Source organism: Echinococcus granulosus, assembly GCF_000524195.1.
Source record: "Echinococcus granulosus chromosome Unknown EG_S00019, whole genome shotgun sequence".
Lineage (NCBI taxonomy): Eukaryota > Metazoa > Platyhelminthes > Cestoda > Cyclophyllidea > Taeniidae > Echinococcus > Echinococcus granulosus.
In genome coordinates this window covers 94311-121750 of record NW_020170399.1, presented here as the reverse complement: position 1 = coordinate 121750, position 27440 = coordinate 94311, and the positions used below count along the sequence as shown (strand labels likewise).

Genomic DNA, 27440 nt, shown 5'->3' with positions numbered 1-27440 from the left:
TGATAGAAGGTCAAACTCCTGATGGAATATACTGCCAACTAAAAAGGGAAAGCTAAACAAAGGTCAATAATTTATGGGCAAAATAGTTCATCAGATGAAAGGACCATTTAAAGGAAATTTAAAAAACTGTGGATGGCTTGTTTTGGATTTTGGCAATCTGAAATGCACTTTTAGCTTGTTTCAAACTGACAAAAACATGGGGATGAAGAGGAAATAAAGCAACTACTTGGGAAAAGCAAACGACTATGAGTTTTGGATGTATGTTTAGTTACACCATGAATGTAAGCGGGTGGTACAAGTGGGATTTGGTGGTTTGAACGCACCGGTATTTCTTGTCGGAAAGAATTTGTCACCTGTGCTCCTATATAATGTTTTTTTTTCGTTTTTTTACCAGTATTCCTTACTTGTTAAGTGCTCTTAGTAACCTTTATTGGCCCAGATTGACAATTGGCAGCTTTGTGGTCTGGAACCTCTATAATCGCACCTACTTTGTTTGGCACAGAAACCCCTTCCTAAACGTGTCCTCAACCCTTTTTGTCGATATTTCTGCCATACTGTGTAGTTTATTTGGATCCATTACAACTCGGCCGTGGTCATTATTCGAATGAAAGCGCTGCTACTACATTTGCCTTACACGGAGTTGATACAAAGTGATGGTGATTCTGCTAGTTATCAGGAACCAGCTCAAATATCACTAAGTATAAAATCAGGAGTTACGATCGTAGTATAATAGGGTTGTGCCAACTCAACCATATATTTATAACCTTTTTTGCAATGTTCGCATTGGCCCTGATTCTAGTTATTTTAGGCACCTATAAGTTTGGTATTGCTCTAATACCTTTTAAATTTTATGTAGACAAGATGACTGATAAAACTGAAAATGAGAATGTTGTACAGCCTGTCGAAAAGCCATGTTCTCCTGCCTATCCGCCTACACCTACTGAACCCGATGACAGCGAAGTTATCATCTCAGAACAGGACTTTACTCCAGACTTTCCAGTTGCAGAAATGGATACCATGCATACTAAAATCCGGAAACCTAGTTGGGTAGTTCCTGTGCTCCCAAATGAGGAACTGGAGACAGTTTTACTGGCTTGTATCAAGCTTGTTGAAACGAGTATAGTCATTACCCTCTTCTCCCTAATTTTTCTAGACCAATATGAACGTTGTTTATATTTTAATAAGTTTTGTGATCAAGATCTTAATTCGGCGTTCGAGAAAATTATCTGTGATCGTGCGGGTGATTTATGGAGTGACCAGACTCACGTACGCCGATTGTACCTATACTTACCAAAAATATGTAGCATTTTATTTTTATGAACTCTCTCCTTGCTGTTCAATTGTGCGCTTGCATGGCCGACAAGGATTTTGCGCCGATAATGGAGTTGGAATCACGCCTGTTTAATCCAGAATCCAAGTAATGCAAAATGGTTTCAATATATTGCAACATTTAATGATTAGGTTCCATAAGCACAGTGTGTCCAATCGAAGCTCTTTGGAGGCCATTCGTTTTGGTACAGGTGAGACCGAGTCTGTCTCCCGTTTCGCGGTTATAATGTCCGCTCTACCTGAGTTGCGTCGTTCGGTTCAGGGCAAGAATGGTGGAGAAAGCTCTGACCTCAAGGTATTACTGGGTTTGCGGGTGTTCATCTCTTGCTTCCCATGCTTAGATTTTCGCTACCGCATCCATGGCTCGTCCTTTACCACTGCTAGAGGATTTTATCAATCTCTTTGGCAGACTTGGTGGGTTTGACGCGCTTCTCGAGCGCTTTCGCAATTACGGCAATGGGTCACCAACACTTCGTCTTTTCTTCAACTACCTCAAACCTTTCAAAGCATGTTGCTACTACCTCACTGATGAAGTGGTAAAGGATTACTTTTTGCCGATGACTGTAAGTCTTTATCAATCCTTGGGAAGACTCGCATAAACTTTGGTTGGCAAACTTGGTCTCATAGTTCCGTTACATTATAAAATACTTCGTTTAATACTTATTTCTTTTTGAGTATGTTTATGTCATTTATGAATGGGCAGACTTTGGGTTTCCAGAAAACCTTTTTAACTGCAATTGAAGCCGCATTTTCACTGAAACATTAGTTAGAGTTCTGTATTTCACTACTTCAGGATATTGTTCTAACCTTCATGAAGAATTTGACCGAGGCGGACGTTCGCCAATCGGTTCGAAGTGATCAGCGTAGCAATCATCTGGCTGATTTCGCTGTTATCCAACAGTTCTATCAGCGTATTTATGGGCCAAATTACAATATTGAGGAATTTGATGAGCTTCATTTGCAACTTATTTTGAAAACAATGAGGGTAAGTGTGTTTACATTTATTCCTCTCCTGAGTCATTTGCACGTAAGAATATAACTCAAAATCGACTTGTCACAGTCCCGCTCTGGACTCATATCTGCCCTTTTATCATACCAACTTCACCCATCTGACCGCGTTTTTGCTAGTCTTAACACATCACCAATAGATTTCACACTGCTCCGAACCTGTCCATGATCCGACAAACTTTTGGAAGCTATTATTTTCTGATTTTATTGCTTTTCTTTGCGTACTACCAATCTACTTTAAATCATTGGGTTATTGTATATTCCTTTTATTCTATTTGGCCCTTACGTAATGTGTTGTTATTGACTTTGGCGCCTCTTGGATGCATAAAGAGCACTCTGTACCCCCCTCCAAATCCCATATTGCACACTTTTTCTCGATTTGTGAGTACCAACAGTCTCATCAATTACAAGCTCTTTTTTGTCTAACACTAGGCATAATACTCTTAAATAGAGTTTAATGCCGAGTAGCTTTCATCTTCTCGAAAGAATGGTTCGTCCTTGGGGTACATCGAGCTTCTAACCCTTGCACTTGTCTTCCGCTAGACGGATCTCTTCGGAGGGAAGATGAACGCGTTGAACGATTTAATAACAATTATCTGTGACATCAATACGAGATCGGGTAACGCTTCAAAGCCTTTTGCAATGGTAGACAGACTTGTCAAGTGGTTGAAGGATAATCAGGTACTTCAAATTCTACTTTGCCTTGATTTTGTCTCCGTAGTAGCTGCGGTTATTGAAACCACTTTCGAATTGGTACATCGTATCAGTTACCATAGTATTTGTATTTATGTTTCATCAATAGCATTTCAGCAGAAGTGTGATTGACATTTTTGTTTGCACAATTGACGTTTTATTTTGCCAAACGATAGCGTGCCTACTATGGTTGATGGTTAACAATGTTGCTTCATGTGTGTGTGTTCACAGCATGGAACAAAGTTTGATTTCTTGTGCAATAATTTTGGTATCTGTCTGGGTAGGAGGCTTGTATATCACACTACTCTTGACCCGCCACCTTCAGAATTAGGTAACGAATATTCTACACTTTCCTTCAGAATACCATTCTATATTATTAAAGGGCTGGTTTAGAACAAACAGCTCCACTTTAGGGTTGTTTGGAAGCACTAAGTGGCATTGCCATCGATCGTAGACAAACATATTTCCATCTCCTAGCGCTTCTAAGTATAGTAATGTGAACTAGTCGTTTCAATGTCTGACAATTCAATTACTACTGCTTGCCTACTGTCTTGATAAAGTTAACGTGCTTGCCTAAATTATCAGAATGAAATTTGACATTATCTTTGCTTTCGTACTAAGAATAATTTTCCTTTCGACGAGTTTAAAGATCACTTAATATCGACTGCCGGACCGTAAGTTCGGTATTATCGGTGTACCTTGCTTTATCAATGTACCAGTAAAGTGGAAAATCCCAGTTGTTTTCTTAGAAATAAAGTAATACAGTTGCGCAACATTGCACACGTAGTCATTGTGGCATTCTGCCCATAAGCAATACGGGTTTGTTCCTCAAATATCCTGGTTTCATCTGGCAGACTTGATTTCCGCCTTGGTGTGTTGTCTGTGCAGGTCTTGTCACTGTTGCTGCGTTCGAACCTGCATCAGCCACAGTACGTGGAAAAAGTGACTCGAGTGGTTCAGTTCCTCGTCGAAATGCACGAACTGAGCTTAGAGGATCTAGAGGAGATCTGGGAAGCTCAGGCCGGGAAGCACGAGGCCATTGTGAAGAACGTAGAGGATATGCTCGCTCGCCTGGTGCATTACTTCAGTCCCGAACAGCTTGATCGGCTCTTCGACTGTTTCAAGGTAAATATCTTTCCTGAATACTAGCATTCCCACTCTACTGTTCCAAGTAAGTGGAGTTTGATCGAGCATCATCTTCTGTGATGCTCCGAGGTGAAGTTCTTTACCCAACGCTGGGTCGTATTTAGATACCTCCGTGTTTGTTGAGTGGTTAGTTTTATCCATTTTCACAATATCCTACCTGATGCGCGGAACCTTTAAGTAAATTTTCGATTTCGCTCTCATTGCGATTTAGCTGCTCCAAATAAATATGTGATGGCCTTGGAACTAAAAAAATGATGAAGTATGGTGCAAGCTACTTATGTGGTTTATTTCTCAGGATCAGTCACCCTATGCTAATTTTGAACTTTCTTCTCACTCTCTCATTATTGTCTCAGTGAGTTATTCCAATGGAAAGCTAGGTGGTGGCCACTGTCGGTGATCTGTTGAGATTGCAGTGACCAATTGCCTCGATTATTGTAGGACAAAATATTGTCTTGTCGCCTTTTAGAAAGCCTTTCAGACTACCACGAAGCGTCAGCAAGAACGTTTAATTGTTCTGATTCGTCGTCTGACCATGGAAAATCTCATTGGGTTGGAGTCCAAAACGCTAGAGTTTTTCTGGGATCTTGCCACAAGACCCTCTCTCCTACCTGAAATCAGTGCGGCTGCATTGGAGGCACATAGTGGGATTTTGACTGACGCAATGAAAACTGCTGGATCGGTTAGTTGGTTTTTGTTATGTCCTTCCTTCGGCTTTCTTCCGCGAATTCGGCCAGTGTGCTTCAATCAACCTTCTTTCTCAGCCCCAATTCACATATTCAATTTCAAATACAAGATCAATTTGTTTGTTGGAGCACATTATTGAAGTTGGGCATATTTTCGTCACCATTTTGGTGAACACTTAACCTTGTTTCGAAGGCGATACTTGTACCCGTGCCCTACACTGGCTTTCGCCAAATATGACTGATCGTGTAAACCGTAGTTGGTTTGGAGGGCCCATAATAAAGTATTAAAACACTTTTATCTGGCTAATTTCATCTAATTTATAGCCAGGGTTTTTGTGTTACGTGCCTTAATGTTTCTATCTGGTGAATCGTCAGCAATTCTACCAATGACACCGCGTTACCCCTGTAAGGCAGAGGATTTAGCTAGTCCCTGAAATGCTGGTATTTTTTTCTCGGAAACATGTCGTTCTCCTTTGAATGCAACTGAGTGGCAGAACGAATCATTAGCGTTTATTGTAAACTGCATCGGGTACATAACCCTGTCTATTGGCGATCCTAGATGCAATTCAATGGCGTTCGTCGGCTCTAGCATAAATGTAATTGTGTATGTGTGTCCTCGTCTAGGTTCAGCAAAATTTGGCCTGGCTCTCTAGGTTTGCAACTATTCTCCAAGAGGATTCTGATGACTATGCTGTCATCCGTGCAGCTCGGCAGATCATCGAAGTGGTGAGCTCCTGGGAATCCTCATTTTAATAGATGCAAAAGGGGAACCCCCTAGACTTACATTCTTTTTCTGTCTTTAGCATCAATTTTTGAGGGTCTACCACGGAAATCTTATACATCAATTAACGGTTAACAATGATCTCATCACTGTTTGTATTAACAGTCTTCGTAATTATATGCACAAATACTCGGTCAAAAGTAAGCATGCTTTTTTACTTTATTGGGGGAGATTCCCCATCCATTTGGTCGTCTATCAACCCCAGTCTAACTGAGTTGTCATAGTTTTATAACGACCAACTTCTCTGCACTACCATTAATTGGTGTTCAGCATTCCCCCCTCTGCACTACACATTTCCGCTGTCTTAATACTTTCATGAAGTGTTCCAAGGTAGGAGAAGGCAGTTCTAAAGGAACCGCTAAAGTCATGCTTTTTCAATGTGTTTGCTGTCATTATCTCAGGGGAGAAACAGTTACCACAGCCGAGATATTTTATTGTGCTAATTTGTGGTCTTCAAGAGTAATTTCCGCATTTCTATTTTAAACTTTAACCGTCTGTTTGTGGGACGATTTTGTATATCTAGTTGTCATGATCTCACGAAAAAACATGTAAAACATTTATTACATAGGGGGCCAGGTGAAGTAATCAGGGCGTTAGGTGTACACGATGCTGGTAGCTTTGTCTCCTGATGAGGCCATCTTCTTAAAAAGAGAACTTTTCTCCCCAGAAAACATAAGTTGGGTCTTCACGTTGATTGCATCAACATTTTCTTTTAATAAAATGAATCAATTGGACTTCTTACGTTAGGTTCCAAAGTTATATTTTGGTTCATAAATTATTGAAGTAAAATAACTTATAATGTGCTTAACTCTTACTGTTGATTATAAAATTTAGCTAACAACTTACCTACTTTATAAAATAGAAGTGCAGTATTACAGTCTGTCGTAACTTGTCCCACAGTGTAATTACCACTAAATTGCTTCTTTTTACGTAAATAAATTTATTTAGGTGCCATTTGAACAATTTAGTGCTTTTTAGATTCAAAAGTGGCCCATGATACAGGCATTGATTCAATATCTTCCCAACCACCGTCGACGACTTCGACATTGGGTCGAGGTGATACCGCAACGCCAGCCTCATCCACGTGTACCAACACCCTAGAGCTGCCTCCACTACAGGCCAAGATGAGCGACGACGGTGGAGTGAGCTCGCAGTCGGAAAAACCCTCCACAAATCACTTCCAACCCATACCTCATGTTGAACAGATTAGGGAACGTCTGGAACTGCTACATTTTCTCGCAAAGGAATCGGGGATCTCTCTGACCTTGGAACAGATGAATCTTCTCTGGCGTTGCCTCATTGTCGATACGGAAGTCGATCAGGACGCCTGTTCCTGCGCGGACTCAGACTCATCGGCTGGATGCAGTTCCACTCACTCTTCCGCAACGGTGGAGGGTCGAAATATCTGTTTTTCTTGGTTTAATCCAAACACGAACGGACTTATTCATCCATTCTTAACGGAGTTCTTTCAGGATAATATCCTAAATATTAAGCCGGAAGTTCTCACACCTGCGGGCATGGAGTAAGCGCGTTTTCCGTGAACGGCCGTTTAACTATAGCATTACACTTGTATAAATGTTAATTTAAATTTACAAGTGTTCGTTTATTTTCCCATTTTCCCATGGCTTAAGTATTCCGTTAGGTCAGTGTTTTCTGTGTTATTGAGTTCTTAGTTAGCTATTTGAAATGGTTTGCATTTTACCGTGCAATATTTTGATCGAGGGTAAATAGATCATTCCAACAAGTGTTTCTGTTTACTTTGTAGTCTGTTTCGGTGTTTTTTCAACTGTGTAAATACGAAGTTGAAGTCTAGTGAGGAGACCACTTTGCAGTCTCAATCAGATCTGATGGGGTTGGATTACCTCTGGCACATCGTTCTCGCTTCCAACGACGGGGCTGCCCGAATCGCCATTGAGATGTTGCGAGAGCTCTACACGAATGATAGAGATCCGCTCAATGATCCACGAAAACTCCGTTTCGACTTCCTTAAGAAATGCTATGACTTTCTCTCGTCAAGCTACGCCAAGGTTAGATTTACGCTTATGCATGTTCTAATACTTCCATTGGAGGATATACTAGTCATGACGCATTCCCCCTTCGTTCAATTTTATTGGGTGGATATGGTAATTGAAAGGTGATATTTTTAAATCCTTCGTTTTTACCAATCCTATTGGCTTCATGTAGATTGGATGGCATCTTGTGTTACCTACTTCAATTCAAGAATTTTGTTTTGTGCTTACACACGTACTTGTTAACCAGGTGGTTTTATCATTTTCTGGGTGTAGGATCTTGCAGCTTGAATTCAGTCATAACTCTCATGGCTGTGCTCTCTCAAAGGCACAAGCTTTCGAGCGGAATGCACTGATTAAGGTGGGTAGTAATTGCATCGTTTTGATCGCTGCTTGACAATTGTGAATCAAATTCGGCATACGCGGAGTTGTGGTTGTCAGCATTCCATAGGGTATTTAAGTGTTCTGCGCTTATTCATGTTTTACAATTTGATAGAAAACGGCCTGGTGCTGTTGAAGTAGTCCGACTATGCTGTATCGGGTAAGCACGTCGATGTAATTCTCGTGGACTTGCGATGAATCATGCAACAAGGCCAGTGGAATTTTCTTCTCAATTTTGATCCAAATTTTTCACTCTTCGACCTCAATGCAGTTTCTTCGTGGGGCATGAATAAATTACAGTAGCTATTTTCCTGAGATTGGAAGAGCTTTCGGCAGAAACGCATCGTATTGGAAAAATGTACAATTTAAAAGATCCCGGATTTATCTGTTGAGATTAACTAGTATTTACTCATATCCTCTGTAAACGTACGTCATTTTAAGGTGGTAAAACCGTGACATCCTCGCATAAATATCCAGTCCCTAATCAAGCAACGCTCATAATAGTTGCCTTACTTTGTCACATACCTCCTCAGAACCGCCTTTCAGACAAATTTTAGATCGGCGAATATTCACTCGCCAGACCCGTCTTGTGCTTCGTTTTCATCCCGATTAGCTTTTTTTCCCTTAAGATCTATGGACTCCTTCTAGCGCACGGCATAGCTTCACCAGATGGAAGTGCGTGTCGTCTCTTCAATAATCCCCAACAGCTCCTCCTCATCACACGTGATGCGGAGCAAGACCTGAGCAACATCGATCGCGTGATTCGGGTTCTCCGACGCTTCCTTATTGAATGCGATCGGCAGTTTAAGACTCCTCGTGTACACTTACCTCTATTTCAGTGAGTGTTGTCAAATCTTGTGTCCTTGATGAGTTAATTTTCTCGTTTCCTATTCTTTCAATCTACTGCTGCAGGTCTTGGTCCGGTTCTTCGATATTGCTGACAGTGAACTTCAATGCTGTTAAGAAGGGCTCAGCGGAAGACTTAAAATTACAAAAATATGGCGCGACGGAAGGACGGCAGTATGAGTCCAGTACTATGACGATCATAGCTCACGCCAACGAGACGTTAGGTCGTTTGCGCTCGCGTCTGCTCATTTGCCGCTTAAAAGAGGTGCTCTTACCACTGAATTCACCGGCTACTAATGCAGGAGGCGATGAGGGCGCCCTTTCTTGTCCGGCCAAGATTCTTGACGAATTTTGCGTAGATCTATGCGAAGCGACTGGTCTCTCTGGGAACCTTTGTCTTTCAACCTTTCTCCTTATATCGTCATCTGATCTAAGGGGGAACTTCAACACCTCTCTTGATTCAACATCATTTAATGATGATATGAAGTCTTTGTAAGTTTTTCCGATAGCGCAAACAGTAAGTGAATGGTTTAATTTTTATGCATGTCAACTTAAGCCATTAAACGAAGTCTTTGGACTACCATTCCTTTAGCTGGCATTTGACGTGGTTTCTATGGTTAAATTTGGTTTTTACGAGTGTGTACAATCGTTAATGATTTGCATGTTTAGTGGATACTGCTACTGAAATCGGTCCAAACTCGGAATCGTAAATCAGTACCTAGGTGACTGTTCTCTTCATTTCAATCTGCAGTTTACAAATCACATCACAGATGGCGGGGCTAAAATTCTTAAAGGTGTTAAGTTCTTCCATTTATTTAACAGGACATCTCTGTCGGCCTTTTTGTACCTACCGGCTACCAGTACACCTTTCTATCCTGACGGACCATACATTCCTGGCTCCTCGAACGTGTTCAGTTTACCACAGGGCCCGAGAGAATGTGGTTCCTTTCCTTCGATGGGCAACTGTTCCAGCTCCTCTTCGAATCGTGCGCTTCGTGCTCCTCGCGGCAGTCCCTCCCCAACCCTCACCGATGATGAGAATGTCCAAATGCCCGTCAGAGGGGGAAATGTCGGTGGCGATTACTCTGTGAACGCCGGCTCCGCGTCCCTGCCGCATTCTATCAGCTCCGAGACCAACCAAGATGATTTAATGGGTTCACCGTCCGATGATGGCGATGGTGCTAAAAGTCCACCAACAGAACCCGTGGCGGGTGCAAACCCCAGTTCTACAGCTAGAGGTGACTGTGTTACCGAGGCTTCTCCGCCTTCAGCACCGCTCAACGAACTTCGCAAAGAATGCAATCTTCCGGGTGGGTTGCGTAGCAGGGATTGTTGGGTGAAATCGCCAGTCTCAGTGGCTCATTATCTTTCTACTTCGTCCATTTAGACTACGTAATGTCGGAGGATCTGAATTTTGTGCATCTCCTTCTCGACATTGGGAATGTGGCCGTGTTTTTGGGTATCAACGAGCTCCGTGATAGGACCTTCGATGTGCTCTTCTCATTGCCGATGAACTTGACATATCGAAACGTTCTTTGTGAAAGCCTTCACAGTCATAAGGGCATTGAGAAGCTTACAGACCTTTTAAAATGTTCCATCTCTGAACTGAACCTCCCTTGCACACCTAGTAAAATCCACAATAACTTGGAATTCCCAGGCGTTACGCATCAATTATATCTTCTTCAGGTAGGACTGTCGTGCCTGCGTTTCATGATCAAAAAGTGTCGATTGCTTGAGTTGTTTTCCAATTTGCCTAAATAAATCATTTTTATTTATCAGGTCCTTTACGCTACACTGAATCCAAGTGTAGAAATTATTTTGTGCATCAACGATGCGAAGTGTTTCTCCCGTCATTTCACCCTGGAAAGCTTTAGCTATACAGTAAGTAAAAGGCCCATCTACTCTCGTCAGTTCAAACGCATGCGGTTCATGGTGCTTTTAAAACCGGTTTAAGGAGAGGATGAATCCTCTATTTAATTTGTTTTAGTTGGCCTTCCTGCGCAACGGTGGATTGGGGAGCCTCCTATCTGCCTGCGCTTTAGGAGACACGAATGCTGTCACGGCAGATCCTCTGTCTCAACTCATTCTCCTCTGGATCTGCCGAATCCTCTACCTGGGTCTTTACTGTGTTATGGCTACTCTAGTGTTGGTTTTTGACGGTAGCACGGTCTGCCTTGCTCAAATGAAGGCTCTCTGGGGAGTAAAGTCGGCTTCAGCTCTGAGCACTGGCGATTGTATCCTTCAAAAATACGCAGAAGCCTTCTCGCACTTCGCTGTTAATGCTGGGGTAGGTTCAACTTCCCTCGTCATCCCTATTTGCGAAGTCTATCTTTTTTCGTTTATGTGTATACGTAGCCTATACAAAAGGCTTTTTGCTCAAGTTTTGTGTTAACCTCCCAATAAATAGCATCTCCGTTATATTTGTATTCCGTAAAAACAAATTTGGTTGGTGATCGTCACCTTGCTTTATAGTCTTTTGGAAATTGAATATAGAGGCAACCATGGAATAATGGTCGCCCGTAAGAACAATTCTTTGCCAAGGTCAAGAGTTGCTCAGGTTTCGAATTGTGGCGAACCTATCCTTTCCTGGCAATGAGTACTTTTCAGCTTCAAGTGGTTGCTACTGGGAGCACTTGGGAGACGCTCTCCTTTGATCGTACTAATTGCCCACTGGGCACCATCTTGATAAGGGTTTTGAGTTGCTCTGCGTCGATCAAGTTGATTTATTATTCGCCTAAAGCCACCGCTTCTGTTCTGAAGTTGCAGGGTTTTGCTATTACAAAACGACATAACCAAGCTTATTAAATGCTATAGCAGGGCTTATTTTTTCATTCAAGAAATAAGCCAGGCTGCACAGCAGTTATTCAGCCTCAAACTAAATTAGTGAGTGAAGATAAATGTGCATTCTTTTCCGGTTCCACCGTTACCTGAAAAGACTTTTTCCTTGTATCCGCTAATTTGTAATCAATTTAAGTGGGGTTGAAGTGTTAAGCGGAATGTCTTTCCTCTTTTTTCCCTTCAGGTAACTATGGCGGAAATCCAGTCAGCGTGGTTGAATATACCTCCACGCTCGTGCGAGCTCCTGCGAGATGTTATCTGGCTGATCAGTTCCGCCCTTCCAATCGCCTCAATTTCGTCGGCACACTCTCAACGCAAGGCTACCATCGCGCACTCGCATGACAGTGGATGTATCTCCCCGAGGAGTTAGTTTCTTCTATTTAATATACAATTTTAGGCTTTTAACTGGCTGTTCACAGTCTCTGGGCTACACTGCCTACATCTGACATATCGGTACCATTTGCAATCGCGTACTAGCCTTTGTCGCAATCTCTTTCACACAGCAATGGTAAAGGCCACTTTTGTGATCAGCACAAATCTGTGCCAAGTCTGGGCGTTGGACACGAAAAATGACTATTTACAGGGTTGTGTTTTCTTTGCATAGTTTTTTTGGCCGCTGCGAAAAAATACTTGCCCTCAAAAGGAGCTGTGTACGATTATTACACGTGAGATGGGCGTTCAATGTGGTGATTTTGGTTGGTGCCATCCAGACTGCATTCGTAATCGAAAAAAGCTTTCGCACCTGAGCCACCTCACTTGTTGTGAATGCGTCACGGGTCGTTGGGGTATCTTCTGACCAGAATGGGCCTCTCTAAGCACTTTTTGTACCATTTGAAGCATTTCTTAAATCGGTTTTCATAATGTCCACCGGGACTCAGCAGCAACAATATCAAGCAGTCATGGCAAAAATAAAATGTTACTGACCTTTTGCGGTGGTTTAATGATTGAAAGTGTTTTAACACCTTGGAATCGTGCCTTTTCAATGTTTTTTTTTTTCTCTGTCCTTAGGTAGAGAAATCGGGCAAGCAATGTCATTATTGTATTAAACCGGGATTGTCCCTATTAAGCCTTTTCGCGCATTTTTGTTGGGTGTATGTGGTCTCGGAGTGGCAGTAGAATTCAATCGCCTTTTACTTTTCGGATTTACTAAAAGACATGAGCATAATTTTATGCAAAACTTGTCAATGTGGTAATTAGACGATTCCCAGATTCTGTAAACTGACAGATTTAGCAACTTTCGGCATTCTCCTATTCACTGGACATGCAATTAGCACCCATATGGCGTAGATATTGTTATCTTTTAGTGAAGTATTCGATCACAGAAGTCTTTTTCTTTCCACACACTTATTATGATTACTCAAAGGTTCTGAAGATAATCATCTTTGCTCTTCCGACCTAGTTCGCTTAAACTGATCAAATAGCCAAGTTTATCTGTGTGGAAATTTACGACTGTGAATTGCAATTTTTACTGTAGCGACTACTTTGTACGGTGTGTGAAGATTTCCGTTTTTCATGATTTGTTCTACGCTGCTATCAGTGCAGGTATTTTTGTTGAATACTCGGTTTTGCTTGTGAATCAGGACTATTTGATTACCTTGTTTTAAAATTCGCATTTCGCATGACTTCTTATCCACTTAGAGGAGTTTTATTTTACTGCATTCATTCAAATGCTTTTGCGCAGTTAAAATATAGTTGTTTTGGATGTACAGTGCTTTATTAGTGTTCTTCCTTGCACTCCTTTTACCACAGCCGATGTCTTCTGCCATCCAACACCACCGAGCGTGACGTGCACATTTTCCACCACCTGTGGTCTCAAGTCAGCGCCACTTCAAACCTTTTTCCAAATTGGCCACCTTGATTCCTCCGACTTGTCAATCGAATGCCTCCAACTGCTCCCTTCTGAACCCCACTATTGCCCATCCCCGGTCACCCTACCCTACATTCTCAATCTCAACTCCGGTCGGACACCCGGTTGTCTCTCTACGACTGCTCTCTCAACCCTCTCATTCCTTCTCTCCCTCTCTCCTGACTCCTCGCTGGTAGACTTTCTCCTACACAAAGTACCCCTCAGCCATGATCATGAGGTCCTTAAGTCCTGGCTCGACTTCCTTCGGCACATTCTCGTTCTCTCACCCTCTTCACATTTGCGCCAGTCAGCTACTTGTCTCTTGAACATTGTGGTGACCTGTGGCCTGACAGTGGCCATTTCACTTCAGCCCTCCAGTGAACTCGACGCGCCCGCAAGTACAACGGATGTGGTGGGATTTGTGATCGACTTTTTGGTTAAGGCATTAAACGTAAGTCAAGCTGACTTTGGTACTAGTGGAGTTTCAGTAAACATACTTTACTGGCTGTGCGTGTATGCGTTCCAGGAGAGTGAATCGGATCAAGCTCTTTACTCCGCCGATTGCACCGAGGTACTGGTTGGAATTATGGACTTTTTACAATCAGAATCACTTACACTAGATACTGCTGAAAACCTCTTTGTAAATGAATGGGCTTGGTTGTCAAAAAGAGTAAGTTATTTGTATACTAATACGGGCATTAATAACCAAGTTGCTAGTGGTTTTGCGTTCTTGGCAGAGGTTATTTCCATTTAAACCAACGGTGTACCATCGAGGCCTCATTAAGAAACTGTTATTGATTTTGCTCATAGATCACCGTTCCATCGTCGGATTCCGATGAAGGAGGTTGTGTTGATACTCCGACTCATCTCTCTATCCCCAATCTATTTCGCTCCCACCTACGATTGTGCACATGCCTCATTCCGTTCCAAAACAGGAAACTTTTTGACGAATCAAATAAGGACTTTATTGGACTTGGCCCAGTGGACGTGAGTTTTCTACCTCGTCTTCTTACCTTCAACAGCAAACTTGAGGTCACTCTGCGTTTTGGCGGAAGTGTTTAAAATATCACTGAATGATATGGAAATTCTATATCATCTGATTGTAGTCTATATTGAACGGTTATGAAGTATTACAAATTGCACAAAATTTATCTTTGCGTCATTTTGCTATCCTGTGAATCCTCGGCCCCTTTAAGTAACTCCCAGTTGCTTTCGCATGAAATGGCCGTACTTATTGTAAACTTTCAATCATGCTCTTCATAGTAATTTCTCCTGTTTTAGTGGTGGCCGTAACATGCGGATTTTCCACGGCTTGCGTCAATATGTAGCGAGGCAAATTGTTGCTTAGATTTTGAAGGTCGATCTAACTTATCTACTCCTAATTATTGTCCCTGCTTAGTATGCTTTCTTACTACTTTTACTCGTGCTTACATTACCGTAAGTCGGTTTTATTTGCACTTCTACAAACTTAAACATGGCCACTTTTTAACTTTTAAACTGACCCAGTCTCAGGCAAAAGTACTGCCGGTATTTCTGTGTGCGCAGACATGAAATCATAATAGAGATCTTCGAATCGGCTTTTTAATGCAAAGTTGAGGTAAGGTGGAGCTCCAGTAGACAACTAACTATAGCCTACATTTAATTTGAATGGCCACGCAGTTTGCACCAATCACTGCAGACTTCGAATGATTGAGATTAGTAATGTAACTTTTCTTTAACCTTTAGAACGTCTGCTGTTGTTTTCCCCGGTCTTGCATAACCTGAAAGTGAATGAAATATCAATTAAAGATCCCATAAATAGTTGTCCTGGAGATTTCGACTAACATTTTTGTAATTGGAGCATCGGTTGCCTGATTTGCGCCTCAATGGGAGGCATTTCCCATGTTTACTCCCACTTTTGCTTGCTTAATCTGTACACTTCTAATTGATTCATGTAGACACTTGGATTTTGGAAGCACTTTTCCTAAATCTATTTTTCCGTTTTGTGCACCATCTCCCTTCCACTTTTGACCGCTCCTGTGAATTCTGTTTCTCTGAGAAATTACGCTTGCTGAAATGGTATAGTTGTAGGCTTTCGTTTACTTCTATTGCTATTATAGCTTGTCTTTCTCTTGTTACTCCTTTTTCCTTTTTATTCGCAAACATAGTATACGAAGTCTTTAAAGATAATTCGAGTTTCGCAATTCTCATGTGTGATTTATTCCCACTTCACTGTTAAAACTGGGAAAGATGTTTTTAAACGACTTTAAACGGACTTTTTCAAACACGTGTTTCAGTAGTATCTAGTTGTGGAGTTGATGGTTTTCAGACACGCAAGAAATTTTTAGTCCTGTTTCACTTGCCCGAGGCGGGTTTTTCCGTTGGAGCAGAGTTAGCTAAGTAGCTTGGCTTGAGTATTGAGAAGTCACACTGCCATTTTGGTGGTTTATCCTACGCTGCGCGATGAGTTAGCATGCGCACGAATGCCTTGTCTTTGGTGAACGCATTGGCGTGGAAAACATTTCATTTGGAATTCTCTACTTAGCAGAGTGTCCCCTTATTTGAAGACTCCTTTTTGTCCGGATAATTTCCACCATCGATGCATCGGACTCTTGCTCAGAAAATGCGTGAATTACTTTTAGTTTTGAGACATACGGGTTTCATACTTGAGAATCTCAAACTTTTCTACAATCTGGACTACTAATATTCGTATATATTCGGACCTCATGCATCTCGGTGGTTTTATTTACATATGTTAAGGAATTATTAGCTAGAACACGCGTGATGGTACGGACTTGCATTTTTTTTTTGAAGGTTTTCTGTCGATTTATACTATGTTGTGGCGTTGAATAAACGAAATCAGTTCTTTATTTAATATTTATCGCTGCTCTGTAATTATGGCTAATGTGAATGAAGAATTAATGTAAGCTTATATTCACCTTTCCATTAACATTAGCAGTCACAGCCCATGATTAGTTTACTCAATGGAAAAAGTTGGTCGCATTGCCCTTCCCGGTGACTTAGGTTCCTAACTTGGTTAAGAGGTGTGATTTTCGTGATAGGTACTCTTTCACCCCACTTTAGGCCCTGCTTGAAGTGGTGATATTTCCAGCCGCGAAACGCTTCAATGAACTGCAGAGACGTCTCTCATTAGAAACGTGGGAGCTTGCAAGGGAGATCACCTCTGCCAGTGCTATTTTGGAGGTATCCAGGGTCATTTCGACCCCACCCAACGGGATCCTCAATGCTGCCTTCGACCTTCTCCTCAAATTGGCACTCTTCGTACCTCGTGTCTTATACCCCTTCCTCTCCGACAAAATCTGTTCCCTTCTTTACTCTTGTAAGTCGCTTCAATGTCTTCGGTTTTGGAAGATCTTTCTTACATCCGAATGAGGTTGTGGTAGATAAAAGACGCTGAGCATTGAGCTGTAACACTTATGTCCCATCCTTTCACAGTTAATACTCGGGTGACCGAATGGGAGCCCCTTGACCCCCTGCCGTCTTCGAACCGCTCTCCTAATAACAATAGTAAACGCAATTGTCTGAGCTTTAATGCTGAGAGCCTTTGCGGCAGCCCAGGATTTGTGGGTCTTAAAAATGCCGGTGCCACATGCTATATGAACGCAGTGCTGCAACAGCTATTTGCCATCCTTCCCATCCGCAACGCGATTCTTTCTGCTCCCGTCTCGGACACTCTTCAGAAAGCTGGTGTTAATATCGCCTCCCTCCATTCCCCCTACGCGCCACCTTTGTCTCCGGTAGGTTTTATCACCTTCCTCTGTTTTGGTTCTATAACTTTCCATTCGCATTTAGAGAGTTAAGTGGGTTATCATATATATGGCTACGATTTCTTCAAAAAACTTGGACGTTTGCCCTCTACCAAACTTCCATGTACCTACTTGTAAACTACGTAAGGTACAGATGTAGATAAATGGGTTAATCCCTCGCTGGTGAAGGAATAGGTATTTTGATGTACGCTTTTTAGAAAGGAGACCTCAGTGCATCTCAGCTCAGCCATCTCTGCACGCTCTTCTCCCTGCAAGATATGTTTGCATTTCTGGCCTATACGCGACGAGCATTCTACGATCCTAGCCTATTTTTGAGGCATTTTAAGTGAGTTTTTTGGCTTTATTGGCTTTAAGACTTTGTCCCTGAAGTCCCTCACCCGGCTGTGGTTGTGCATGAGTCTAATTTTATTAGCTTGGGCTTTCATCTCACGTCGTAATTATTTTAATTGTTTTGAAACAAATGTTCACAATTATGGTTGGCAGTATCATCTTTCATGGCGTCTGCGTTGGTCGTCAGTAAAGGCGGCGATGTATCGTGGAATTTGTACATTAATGCGGTTATGCCAATAGATATAAACACATTACTTTTAGTTGAACAGCTGATTGTTTTTTTAATTCGACTGCTGTCATTGCTGCTGTTCAGGCTCTGGGGTGAAAAAGTGAACCACTCGGAGCAACACGATGCCCAGGAATTTCTCATTTGTCTCGTAGACAATCTCGATGAGGCAATGAAAATATGTGGAATGCCGAAGGCCATTGAAAATGTCATTGGGGGGACCTTCGAGGATCAAAAGATCTGCATTGACTGTCCACACAGGTAGGGCTTCCTTCCCTTTGCATACACCGCGAATTGGCGTTCCTATATTTTAATCTATAGGCGGGGAGTGTCTTCTGCGATCTTCATGCATTCACTTATGTCGGGCTCTGTGCAGACCTGAATATTTACAATGGGTAGCAAAATATCGGTTGTTTATGGCTTTAAACGCATGCCTTGGTGCCCTTGACTTTCTTCTAGATCCTTTTGAAAACAGTCCAATAATTGTAGAATGACGATGGTTTGTAAGCGCATTTGAGGTTCTTTCTACTTTATTTAGCCCCAATATGATTTAAACTGTTTATACTTCTCTATACATATCTATCGCACTGGAAAATCGCATTGCAGGTACCAACGAGAGGAGTCCTTCCTAGTGATAAGCGTGGAAATCCAAAACCGATCTACTCTCTGCGAGTCTCTAGAGGAGTACGTGAAGAGCGACCTTCTTGAGGGTGACAACGCCTACCACTGTGATCATTGCGACAAGAAGGTTGCTGCGCGCAAACGCATGTGCATCAAGCGTCTCCCTCAGATCCTCGCCATCCAACTTAAGCGCTTCAGCTTCGACTGGGAACGGTATGTTCTTCCTTTATTCAACTAGTCAGTTATCTCGTCTTGCAATGCTGACGTCGGACCCAAAATTCATTCAGCTGTGGCAATGTTCCTGGTGTAATTTGCTTGTCTACAATGTAATTTTGTTTTTGAGTTGGAGTGCTCACACGAAAGATCATTCATTTACCTATTTGGAAAGTGTAGATGGGGGAATATATTGCGATTGATCCAAAATTTGATCCCTTGCCCCTTTTAGCCACGTTGCCATCAAAACCAACGACCGTTTCTCCTTTCCTTTTGAACTCGACATGGCGCCGTACACAGTGGAAGGTCTGGCCTGTTGCAATCAAGTTCCGTGCGTCGGCGAAAGTGGCGGTGCTTGTGAGAGTTGTCCGGCGTCTCCAGGAGCAACTGAGGCAGAAGCTCCGAGGCAGCCTACACGGTACACTCTTCGTGGGGTTATTGTGCACAGCGGGGAGGCCGCTCATGGTCATTACTACTCCTTCATTTTACATCACAATCGGGAGACCGGGAAATCCCAGTGGTACAAGTACGACGACACTCGTGTAAGGCACACCCATGTTCCTTCATAGATCCTCATGATCTCATCTATTTAGTATGCAGTGCATGCTTTTATAAAGGGACTTCAAGTTAAGCAAGATTACATTTGACACGGCCAAATCATCCTAGGGCAGCCGGCTTAACGTCGCCACTTTGGTACTCGTTTTGAGCCAAGAGTAGACTTGCGCGTGGAATCACATTCCCAAGTTGATAAGATTTACCAGCCAATAAATTCACTGCAGTTTATTGAAGATTCTTTAGTACGTATCATTTGTAGCCGCGTATTTGAGAAAAAAACCTACTTTTAAACGTTTGTGTGATTGAATGCTAGTGCTAATAACTCAAATCTTTAGAGCATTATGTGGAATCTCGTCTTTTTCCTCCAGCAACTTTGGTAATTTCTGCCTAAATTTACAAAACATTCCCATTTTTTGGCATTTTGTTCCTCTTTAAAAACTCATTTTAATTAGCAACATGCTGTAATGAAGTTGTATTTTCCTATTTGCTCAGGTTACAGAAGTGATCGCGGACTCGCCTGGGTTTGAGCAGACCGAGTGGTTTGGTGGAGAATATACATCTGAAACTCCCATGCGCTTTAGCTACAGACCTTATATGCGTTGTTATAGCGCCTATATGCTCTTTTATGAAAGGGAAGACTTTAAAGAAGTCAACATCGTTTCCAACCTATGCAGTTCCATGCAATCTGTTGGGCTCTGTAAGTTTCTTCTTGCTTTCTCCTACCGTTCCCCTGTCTTTCATCTGAACTTGAATATGCTTCATTTGAGGTACACAGGCTCTACGGGTTTCGCTTCGATAAGGCTTTTCTTTCCCTCGATCATGTCCCTTGAGCGAGTTTGGAGTTTTCGCTTGATTTTTTACTCACACTGCTCATTAGGCTGCTTACTCGTATTGCGCTCTATGGATCACCCAGATTTGTGCAGACGCCATTATATCTGCTCAGTTTCACCTTTTTAGTCGTTTTAAAGCCGGGTTCCTAAGTTACACATTTCTCTCTATTTAAGCTGATGGCACAGCAGGTCTGGTTCCATGCCCACCTCATATTGCGAGCCAGATTTACGCTCAAAACGTGGAGCACTTTAACACCAGCATGCTAATGAATCCGATTTTTGAGCAGTTTGTGCATCGACTGGCCACAGCGGATTGCCTTAGGCAACAGGTAGGTCTCAGCTTTTTCTAGTACACTACTGGTAAATGCACCCTTGATAAATACGTTTTTTTTTCCCCTTCACAGTCAGCCAATGCCCCTGAATGGATGAAAACCTACGAGGCTCTTGCAAGGCTTCTTACGCATTTCTGCTTCGATTCACGTTTTCACACCAAGGAGAATAATTGGTACTTAAGTGATTTGTTGGTTTTTATGTAATTAAACTCACCACTTTCCAAAGACGGCTCAATCACAATGGGATTTATTATTATTTTAGGTGCCTCTGGTTTCATCCATTTTTCGAGCTGCTTCGAGTGGGTCCTTCTGTTCGGGAAATCTTCACCCAACGAACCTGTTTTTCGTCACCGAACCAAATTCATGACTTTTTCTTCAGGTGCCCATATCCTGGGGTAATATTTTCATCGAATCAGTGCTATGTATATGATGTACTGTATATATATACGTCCTTATTTGGCAAATGCTATGTTGTAGGTTCGTTATCTCTATGGCGCTCTCCTGATATTGGTTGTCTTTTTGGAGCTGAAATCGAATCCGACCAAACCAGTGGCTGACCAAATCATGCAAAAGTTAATTGCCGAACTGCCAAGCTGCTTTGCCTCCACCAGTTCAGAGTTATTCTATCATGAACCTCCTTTGTACGGGCCAGTCACTTTATCCGGTTCCTACTGGAACCCTTCTACTGACGACTCCCGACATGAGATTCAACAGTCTGCCTGTGGTGGCCAGCTTCTTGCTCTTTTGCTCGATTACGCTCGTCTGGGTCCCTTACTTACGGAGCATTTGGCACGGCTTGGTCTTCACACCAAACTCATGCAGTAGGTTTACATTACAGATATGTTCAGCTAAAAATCCCATTCTCTAGCTCACTAGTGATGGTTGTTTGTCCGAGTTTGAACAATCGTTTCCAGAGTGAAGTAATTTGTAACGCTGACTCAGGCCTTTGAGAAGGTGCTGTCTTCCAGTTGGTTTTCCAAGGGAGTTTGTGGCTTTCCTTCAGGTCCATTTTGGGCGATGTGACTGGGCTTTGCAAATGTTTGATTTAATTAGCTAACTTTTAGCTAGGAAGAGGTCTAATTAAAAGCGCCCATGAAATGTTCCATTTTAAGTTACGGAGGGCAGTGATGTACATCTCTGTTTTTCTTATTTAAGTTCTAATCGGATGATTCCCTGCATCAAAATAATGCATGATGCAATCACTCATTTGTAAAAAGTGGGAAGAAACTGACCTAAGCACATTATTGCAAATTTCTACCCGAGACAGTGTGTTGCTGGTCAACTGGTATCAGGTTTTACCTTCATTTTTACTTAACTAGAATTTAGTCATTATCTTTTTTTAATTGAATATGCTTTACCAACACTTAAAAACTAGATTTCACTTTCTTTTTGCATTGAAAGTTACGGCAGTGTATCAAAAATTGGGAAAAGTTATGTTGGGACCGTGTTATTGTTAAACCTGCGCATAAGTAGTACCATTCTATTTGAGGAATACCCATTCGCAAACTCCTGCTGTTTCAGGCCTTTACCAATTAACAAAGTGCTGCGTTGCTCCTGATAACCCTCTTGCATATTGAAATTCGTCCCTACCTTCGTTTTTTTGTCTTTTTTAGTTATTTGATAGGTAGTTTGCCCAATACATCAATCTTGTGCCGCCCATTAACTCTCGTCACTAGCCATCCAGCTACTGCCGACCAAATGGAGCGCTATATGAGCGATCTTGATAAATCCATTGGTGTCGATTTCGCACATAAAGTTGCCTTCTCCAGTCGTTTGCTGGTGACCTATGAACTAATCAGAAATCAAACAAAAGACAGTGTCGGTACTTCAATCTCCTTCCTCCCTCCGGATAAGTCACCGGCCTTCGTCTCTACCGCGAGCTTTAAGCCACGTCTCTTTTACCTCTCTCCCTCTGCAACTGTGCATCTATCTCCGGTAAATCACTACATGGATTTGCTTGTTTGTCTGTTTTCCCACTCGGAGCTTGAAGAATCCTCTCTGAATCTCTCGAACATGCTTGGCAGCATCGATTTCGATAGGTTTATTCAGGTGATCCTTACTTGCTGCCTAAACCAAGGCAGTGTGGTAACGATCATTCAACTTATCAAGGTAAAGTTTTATTCGCTCCTTCCCTATTTTCCCTCGCCCCTCCGAATTGCTCCTCTCTTTATCGCCTTCTCACCACCCTCCAGATTGTGACACAGAATGACACTTATCGCTCCAGAGTTGTAATTGACGAATTGATGCGTATTATCTTCCCCTCTCATTTATCGCCCCTAATGAAATTGGCTCCGGAGCTTGCGATTCCAGTTTTTATGGAAGCCCTCTCTGTCTCCGACTCCCTTCAGGAGCTGCGACTATCCTATGCATTCCAAAGTACGTTTCCTAATTCCTTCCCCCTACGTTATCTTAAGTATGTTTGTCCCTTTCATCTGATGGAATCCACTTTGTCTTAAGCGCAATTGTGATCTAAATGTTATTTGAGTAGGTGCTTCTGCCGATGACTAAATATTGGAAAGGGAAATGTAGATGCTCGCTCATCGCGAAACATTCGTGTTTATACTTGGGTTGGTAAATCCATAGGTCGTGGAAGAATTAGACTGATACTTGTCACTTACCTGTTCCTTTTCCTTACGCGTTGTTGTTAATATTTTCTGTCTAGTCTATTTGCTGTTTATGTTTGCTTAGAGTATTAGTCGCTCCCACCCTTGTTATTTTCTCTTCTCCCTTAATGCTTATTGTGCAAAACTTGGGTAAACTGTTGAATCACTTAAAATACCAAAGTTTTCAATGCCGTTGTACCCTTTTAATCTAGAAAGGAACTTGGAACAAACAGACTCATGTAAGTTTAATACCTCATGACTCGCGTTATTTTTAACTTCGAAATTATTTACAGTAGCACATTTTATGTTGCTTTTCTACTTTTGCACCATCAAGACAATAAGCACTTGCCCTTTATTTCCCATTATTTAACCTCTGGGATTAACGTAGGCATCTCTCCGACGATTGTGTACTGGTCGGCTTTCTGCTGACAGGTTCTATAAAATTTGATCACTAATTTAAATCTAGTTAAAGGAAGTGGGACACCACCGGTTCATCCGATGCAAGCATCAGATTACAGGTCTAAACCTCCAGTGTGGTCATAGGGCTTACCACTGTCGTTGAATAATACATTAAACAGTTTGTTGCTTTTTGAAGCAAGGAAATGTTTTCTGGAGGCGTTGTGACATCTCAAAATCCTATCCATGTCAGTTTTCTCTCATTATAGGCAGAAGATTCTACGATGTACTCACCCTAATTAAGCGATCAAACCCGAAAATATGGAATGATCCGGGAATGAACATGCTACGTGCCTTGAGCAGCATGGTGATCAATTTTGAGGCATTCAGAGAATACTTTGAATCTCAGCGCCGCATTGGTTTGCACTTTCATAGGGTAAATCCACAACCTCTTCTCTCGCACCGATATTCATGAAGCTGGGCTGCATTGTCTAGAAGCATCTTCCAAGTAACCTTTCTCCTCTTGTAGATCATAAATGATGTCATTGAAGTGGAGTACCACCAGGCCCCTGGGTCGGGTGAATACTATGCCATCTTAAACCAGGCCAAAGGAGTTCTCCCAGTTCCCGTGAGCTTTTGCCACTGGCATGAGTATTCTAGCCCCTAAATACATGGTTGACTGTGGTATTTTGCATTTCAGAATTCTTATGATGAGGAGGTGGAGGAAGAGATAGAGGCGGAAGAAGGGAATGAGGAAGAAGAGGAAAGGGAAGAGGAGGAAGACGAGGGAGACTATGAAAACAATGGCTTGAATGATACGCGTGTCATGCCAGATAATGGTGAAACGGAATGCGGTAGTGATGAACACGACGACGTCGACTGCGATTATTGAACTAGCCCTCGCAGCACATGAGAGAACATTCCACCGCAATGCTTTCGCTGATCCTTTGTCATTACTCTTATTATCTCCTGACATTGTTTTTAGTTGGTCTCCTACATCACTTTCGCAGACGTTGTTTCCTCCCTCGCCCTTCCCTTATTTTTTTACTCTACAGTCACATCTGTTGATCAAAAATACACAGTTTGTTTTTTTGGCTATCTGTGTATGTGTATGCTTTCGCATTGTTGCTTCAAGTGAAGTCGCTGGATTTATGGGAGATGTATGCGTGTGTTATCTTCCCCGCATTCTTTCTCTTGTCCACCGACAGTCTTTCCCATCCATGCTATTGCGTTGTTTTGGCTCGAATCCTTCCACACCTTTTGGTGCCGGCCCTTGCCACATTTAACCGCTTAAGCGGCCTTTTTTGTCTCCCATACCTGCCTTGCCCACCTCCTCGAATCTCCTCTTCCCCTCTGGTTTTATTATTCGTACTTGCTACGGGGCGTATAATTCTCAGATGTCTTCCGGTTCCATTGTAAACGTTATTACTCTGTGAAAAAATCTCTTTACTGGAAATTGCGCTTGGCGGTGTTTTGCTAGTTTGTTATTTCTAAACTTGTAACTTTGGCCTTATCACTGTGAGATCCCATTAGGTCTTCTATTATGAGTGGGTTGCGACGCAATGAGCTTCCTTTGGGTCATCTTTATAATGTGCTCGTTACTTTTTGCGCCTTCCCCCAGTACCGCTTGTAGATGTGGAATTGACTCATTTTTCCTTAAAAATGCGGTGAACAAGTCGCCGAAAAGAGGTTAGGTTATCTCCAGCGTTATTTGACCTAAACGGTATACTGGACTGACGGCAGTGTCTAAACAGGGTAGTTACTGTTTGGATTACCTATCCAGGACCTATGAATGGAATAGATGGTGCAAGCGCAATGGCAGTATCTTCTAAGGTTGTCATTCACCAATTAACGTTGGATGGAGTAGATTCTCCCTCCTCAAGTCCCAGTCTCTTAATGAAACAACCAGAGAAGGCTTTGAATGTAAAGAACTAGCTGTTTTCGCTAAAGTTTATAGATGGGATTGAGGCTCCTTTTTATCTGCTTTGTTATCCACCCTCTAGTCCTTGCTAACTTACCTGAATGTCAGCTTTGCGGTCAAATTACTAAAGTTGAATTTACCTGAATCGGTACTCTTACATCTTTCGTATCTCACTCTCGATTAATAATTCTATTACTCCTCTCGCCGAGGCAAACGGCATTTCAAAAACCCGACACCTCGCACTGGGCCGGTCAATTTGATCACCGCTGCTTCACTGTGGGAAACATGGAAGGAAAGGTCCGCCATGACCTCATAACCTAGTGGACAGTACCCCTTGACAATTTCAGATGTCATGCAGATCCTCTTAGCATTTCTTCTGTCTTGCATTCCGTAGTTATTTAGTCATAAACAGGTGTTGAATACTGGACCATTACGATTCCTCCCTATTTTATACCTGAACGTTTTGCCAATTGTCAGTGATAGAATCCGCTGGCCTCTAAGCAAATTTGGCAACGACTAGTTGTTAGTAAATGCTCAAAGGTGCCAATTGCAGTTCCTCATGTGCGCTCCCCATTGGAGTCTTGGCTATTCGAGGTCAGCATTTGCGCGTATTGAAGTGGTCTAACCTGGACGCCAGGCTTGAATTGTTTTTAGTAAGTTATGCTGTGTAAAGCCAAATGGGGCTTCCAAACTTCCAATTGACTTTCAAAACTACCTGACAATATTAGGTTCCCGCGTAAACTATATCTGAAGAAATTAACTAAGTTTTATCGTGCTATCTAATCACTCGTTAACATTATCCTTCCTGGAAGTTCGCTCCTGAAAGTGAAGTTCGTAAGCATTCTAGATCCAGTGAATTGATGTTCCAGAATGGTATATGTAGAACAGATTCGAATGGCCCATTTCAAAACCGACTATTTGGAGCATCAAGAGGAGAGTATAAAGGATGCCGATATGTAATTCCCGCACAAATTAGTCCTTGGAATACGAGCAGATCCGGTGGTAGGTGGCTATGGTAGCCTAAGGCTGGTTTCCACTACGTCAACTTCTAACTAAGCGAAACTACTTCTGCAGCTGTGGTCACTAAAGGATGCTACACTGGTTGCTTTGCCTCGGGGAAAACACGGTGAAAGTAATTTTGAGGCTGATTAACACGATCGCTCTCAGCGTCACATATCGGTGACGCGTGGGTTCTTCAATCTGATGGCAACTATTTGCATTAGACTGCGTCACAAACAGATTGCCTGCAGCTAAAGCAATAAACTCTGTATGGAATGTTTTTGGTCGAAGAATGACACCTGACTTGGTTATAAAGTCAACTAAAGTTTGTGTCATACTGGAACATCAAAACGCCAGTTTGATGGTAGGTGATCTCCCTCTATGACCTGGCTAGAAAATATGTTACTTCCTGATTTGAGTTAGGGAAATGCATTTGCTCGCCTGGTCGTTTACTGATACCATCAAAGAGGAGTTCATGGCATACCACAATTATGTTTTTGGAGTGAATTCTGGCGTCCAAAACATTTCAGCACAATTTGCTGATTAAAAAGGCGTGGGAGACAGCTTGGACCGTTGTGTCGGTAAATAGGCCTTGCAGTCTCGTTGACAAGCAGTAGAAGCCACATCCAAAACCAGCCACGTAATGGCTTGAGCGAGGGTGCTTAGGAGTGTGTGCATGAGCTCACACCGTGCTCAGACGCAAATCCCACGGCTCCATGGCATCGCTACTGTTGCTGCCCCTGTGACAACTCTCAAAGAGCGTATTAAGCTTGCGTTGAAAGGACAGTTGCCTCCATTATTGGGCAACAACTCCGAGAAGTTGTTATACGCTTTGGAGTGTTATTGTAGTACCAGGCGGCCTCATCAACTCCATTTAGTCAATTTATTATCAGCAGAACGACCAGAAAAAGATGTTTACTCAAGTAGTCAGGTAAAAGAGGATATCAATGGATCTTTGATGAGAATTCTATCAACGCGATGTGCCAGACGGAGCTCCACTGTAAGCAGATATTCTCACGTCTGCGCTTAGACGCAAGCATAATGTCCACTCAGATGGTGTCGGAGGCGTTTTTATAGCAGAAATTAA

The 27440-nt window shown here is 42.3% G+C and overlaps 1 protein-coding gene across 1 annotated transcript; it reads left to right on the top strand. All coding sequences in view use genetic code 11, as the record gives it.

Moving 5' to 3' along the window:
* Window positions 1-245: 245 nt before the first annotated feature.
* Window positions 246-26314, top strand: EGR_03548 (ubiquitin hydrolase FAF-X; the record flags this gene model as incomplete). Its single annotated transcript, XM_024492797.1, has 41 exons — window positions 246-258; window positions 857-1117; window positions 1154-1266; window positions 1305-1417; window positions 1462-1624; window positions 1671-1892; window positions 2123-2314; window positions 2881-3018; window positions 3919-4155; window positions 4643-4855; window positions 5484-5585; window positions 5663-5780; window positions 6619-7162; window positions 7406-7667; window positions 8660-8868; window positions 8943-9368; window positions 9699-10186; window positions 10264-10562; window positions 10656-10757; window positions 10864-11163; window positions 11899-12079; window positions 13464-14011; window positions 14087-14230; window positions 14371-14547; window positions 16624-16879; window positions 16996-17297; window positions 17525-17652; window positions 17971-18144; window positions 18490-18717; window positions 18950-19259; window positions 19765-19969; window positions 20277-20431; window positions 20507-20607; window positions 20697-20829; window positions 20912-21255; window positions 22048-22543; window positions 22627-22810; window positions 23703-23869; window positions 23963-24061; window positions 24134-24287; window positions 26238-26314. 41 exons carry the CDS (start codon window positions 246-248, stop codon window positions 26312-26314), a joined length of 9078 nt encoding a protein of 3025 aa, XP_024352680.1.
* Window positions 26315-27440: the final 1126 nt, after the last annotated feature.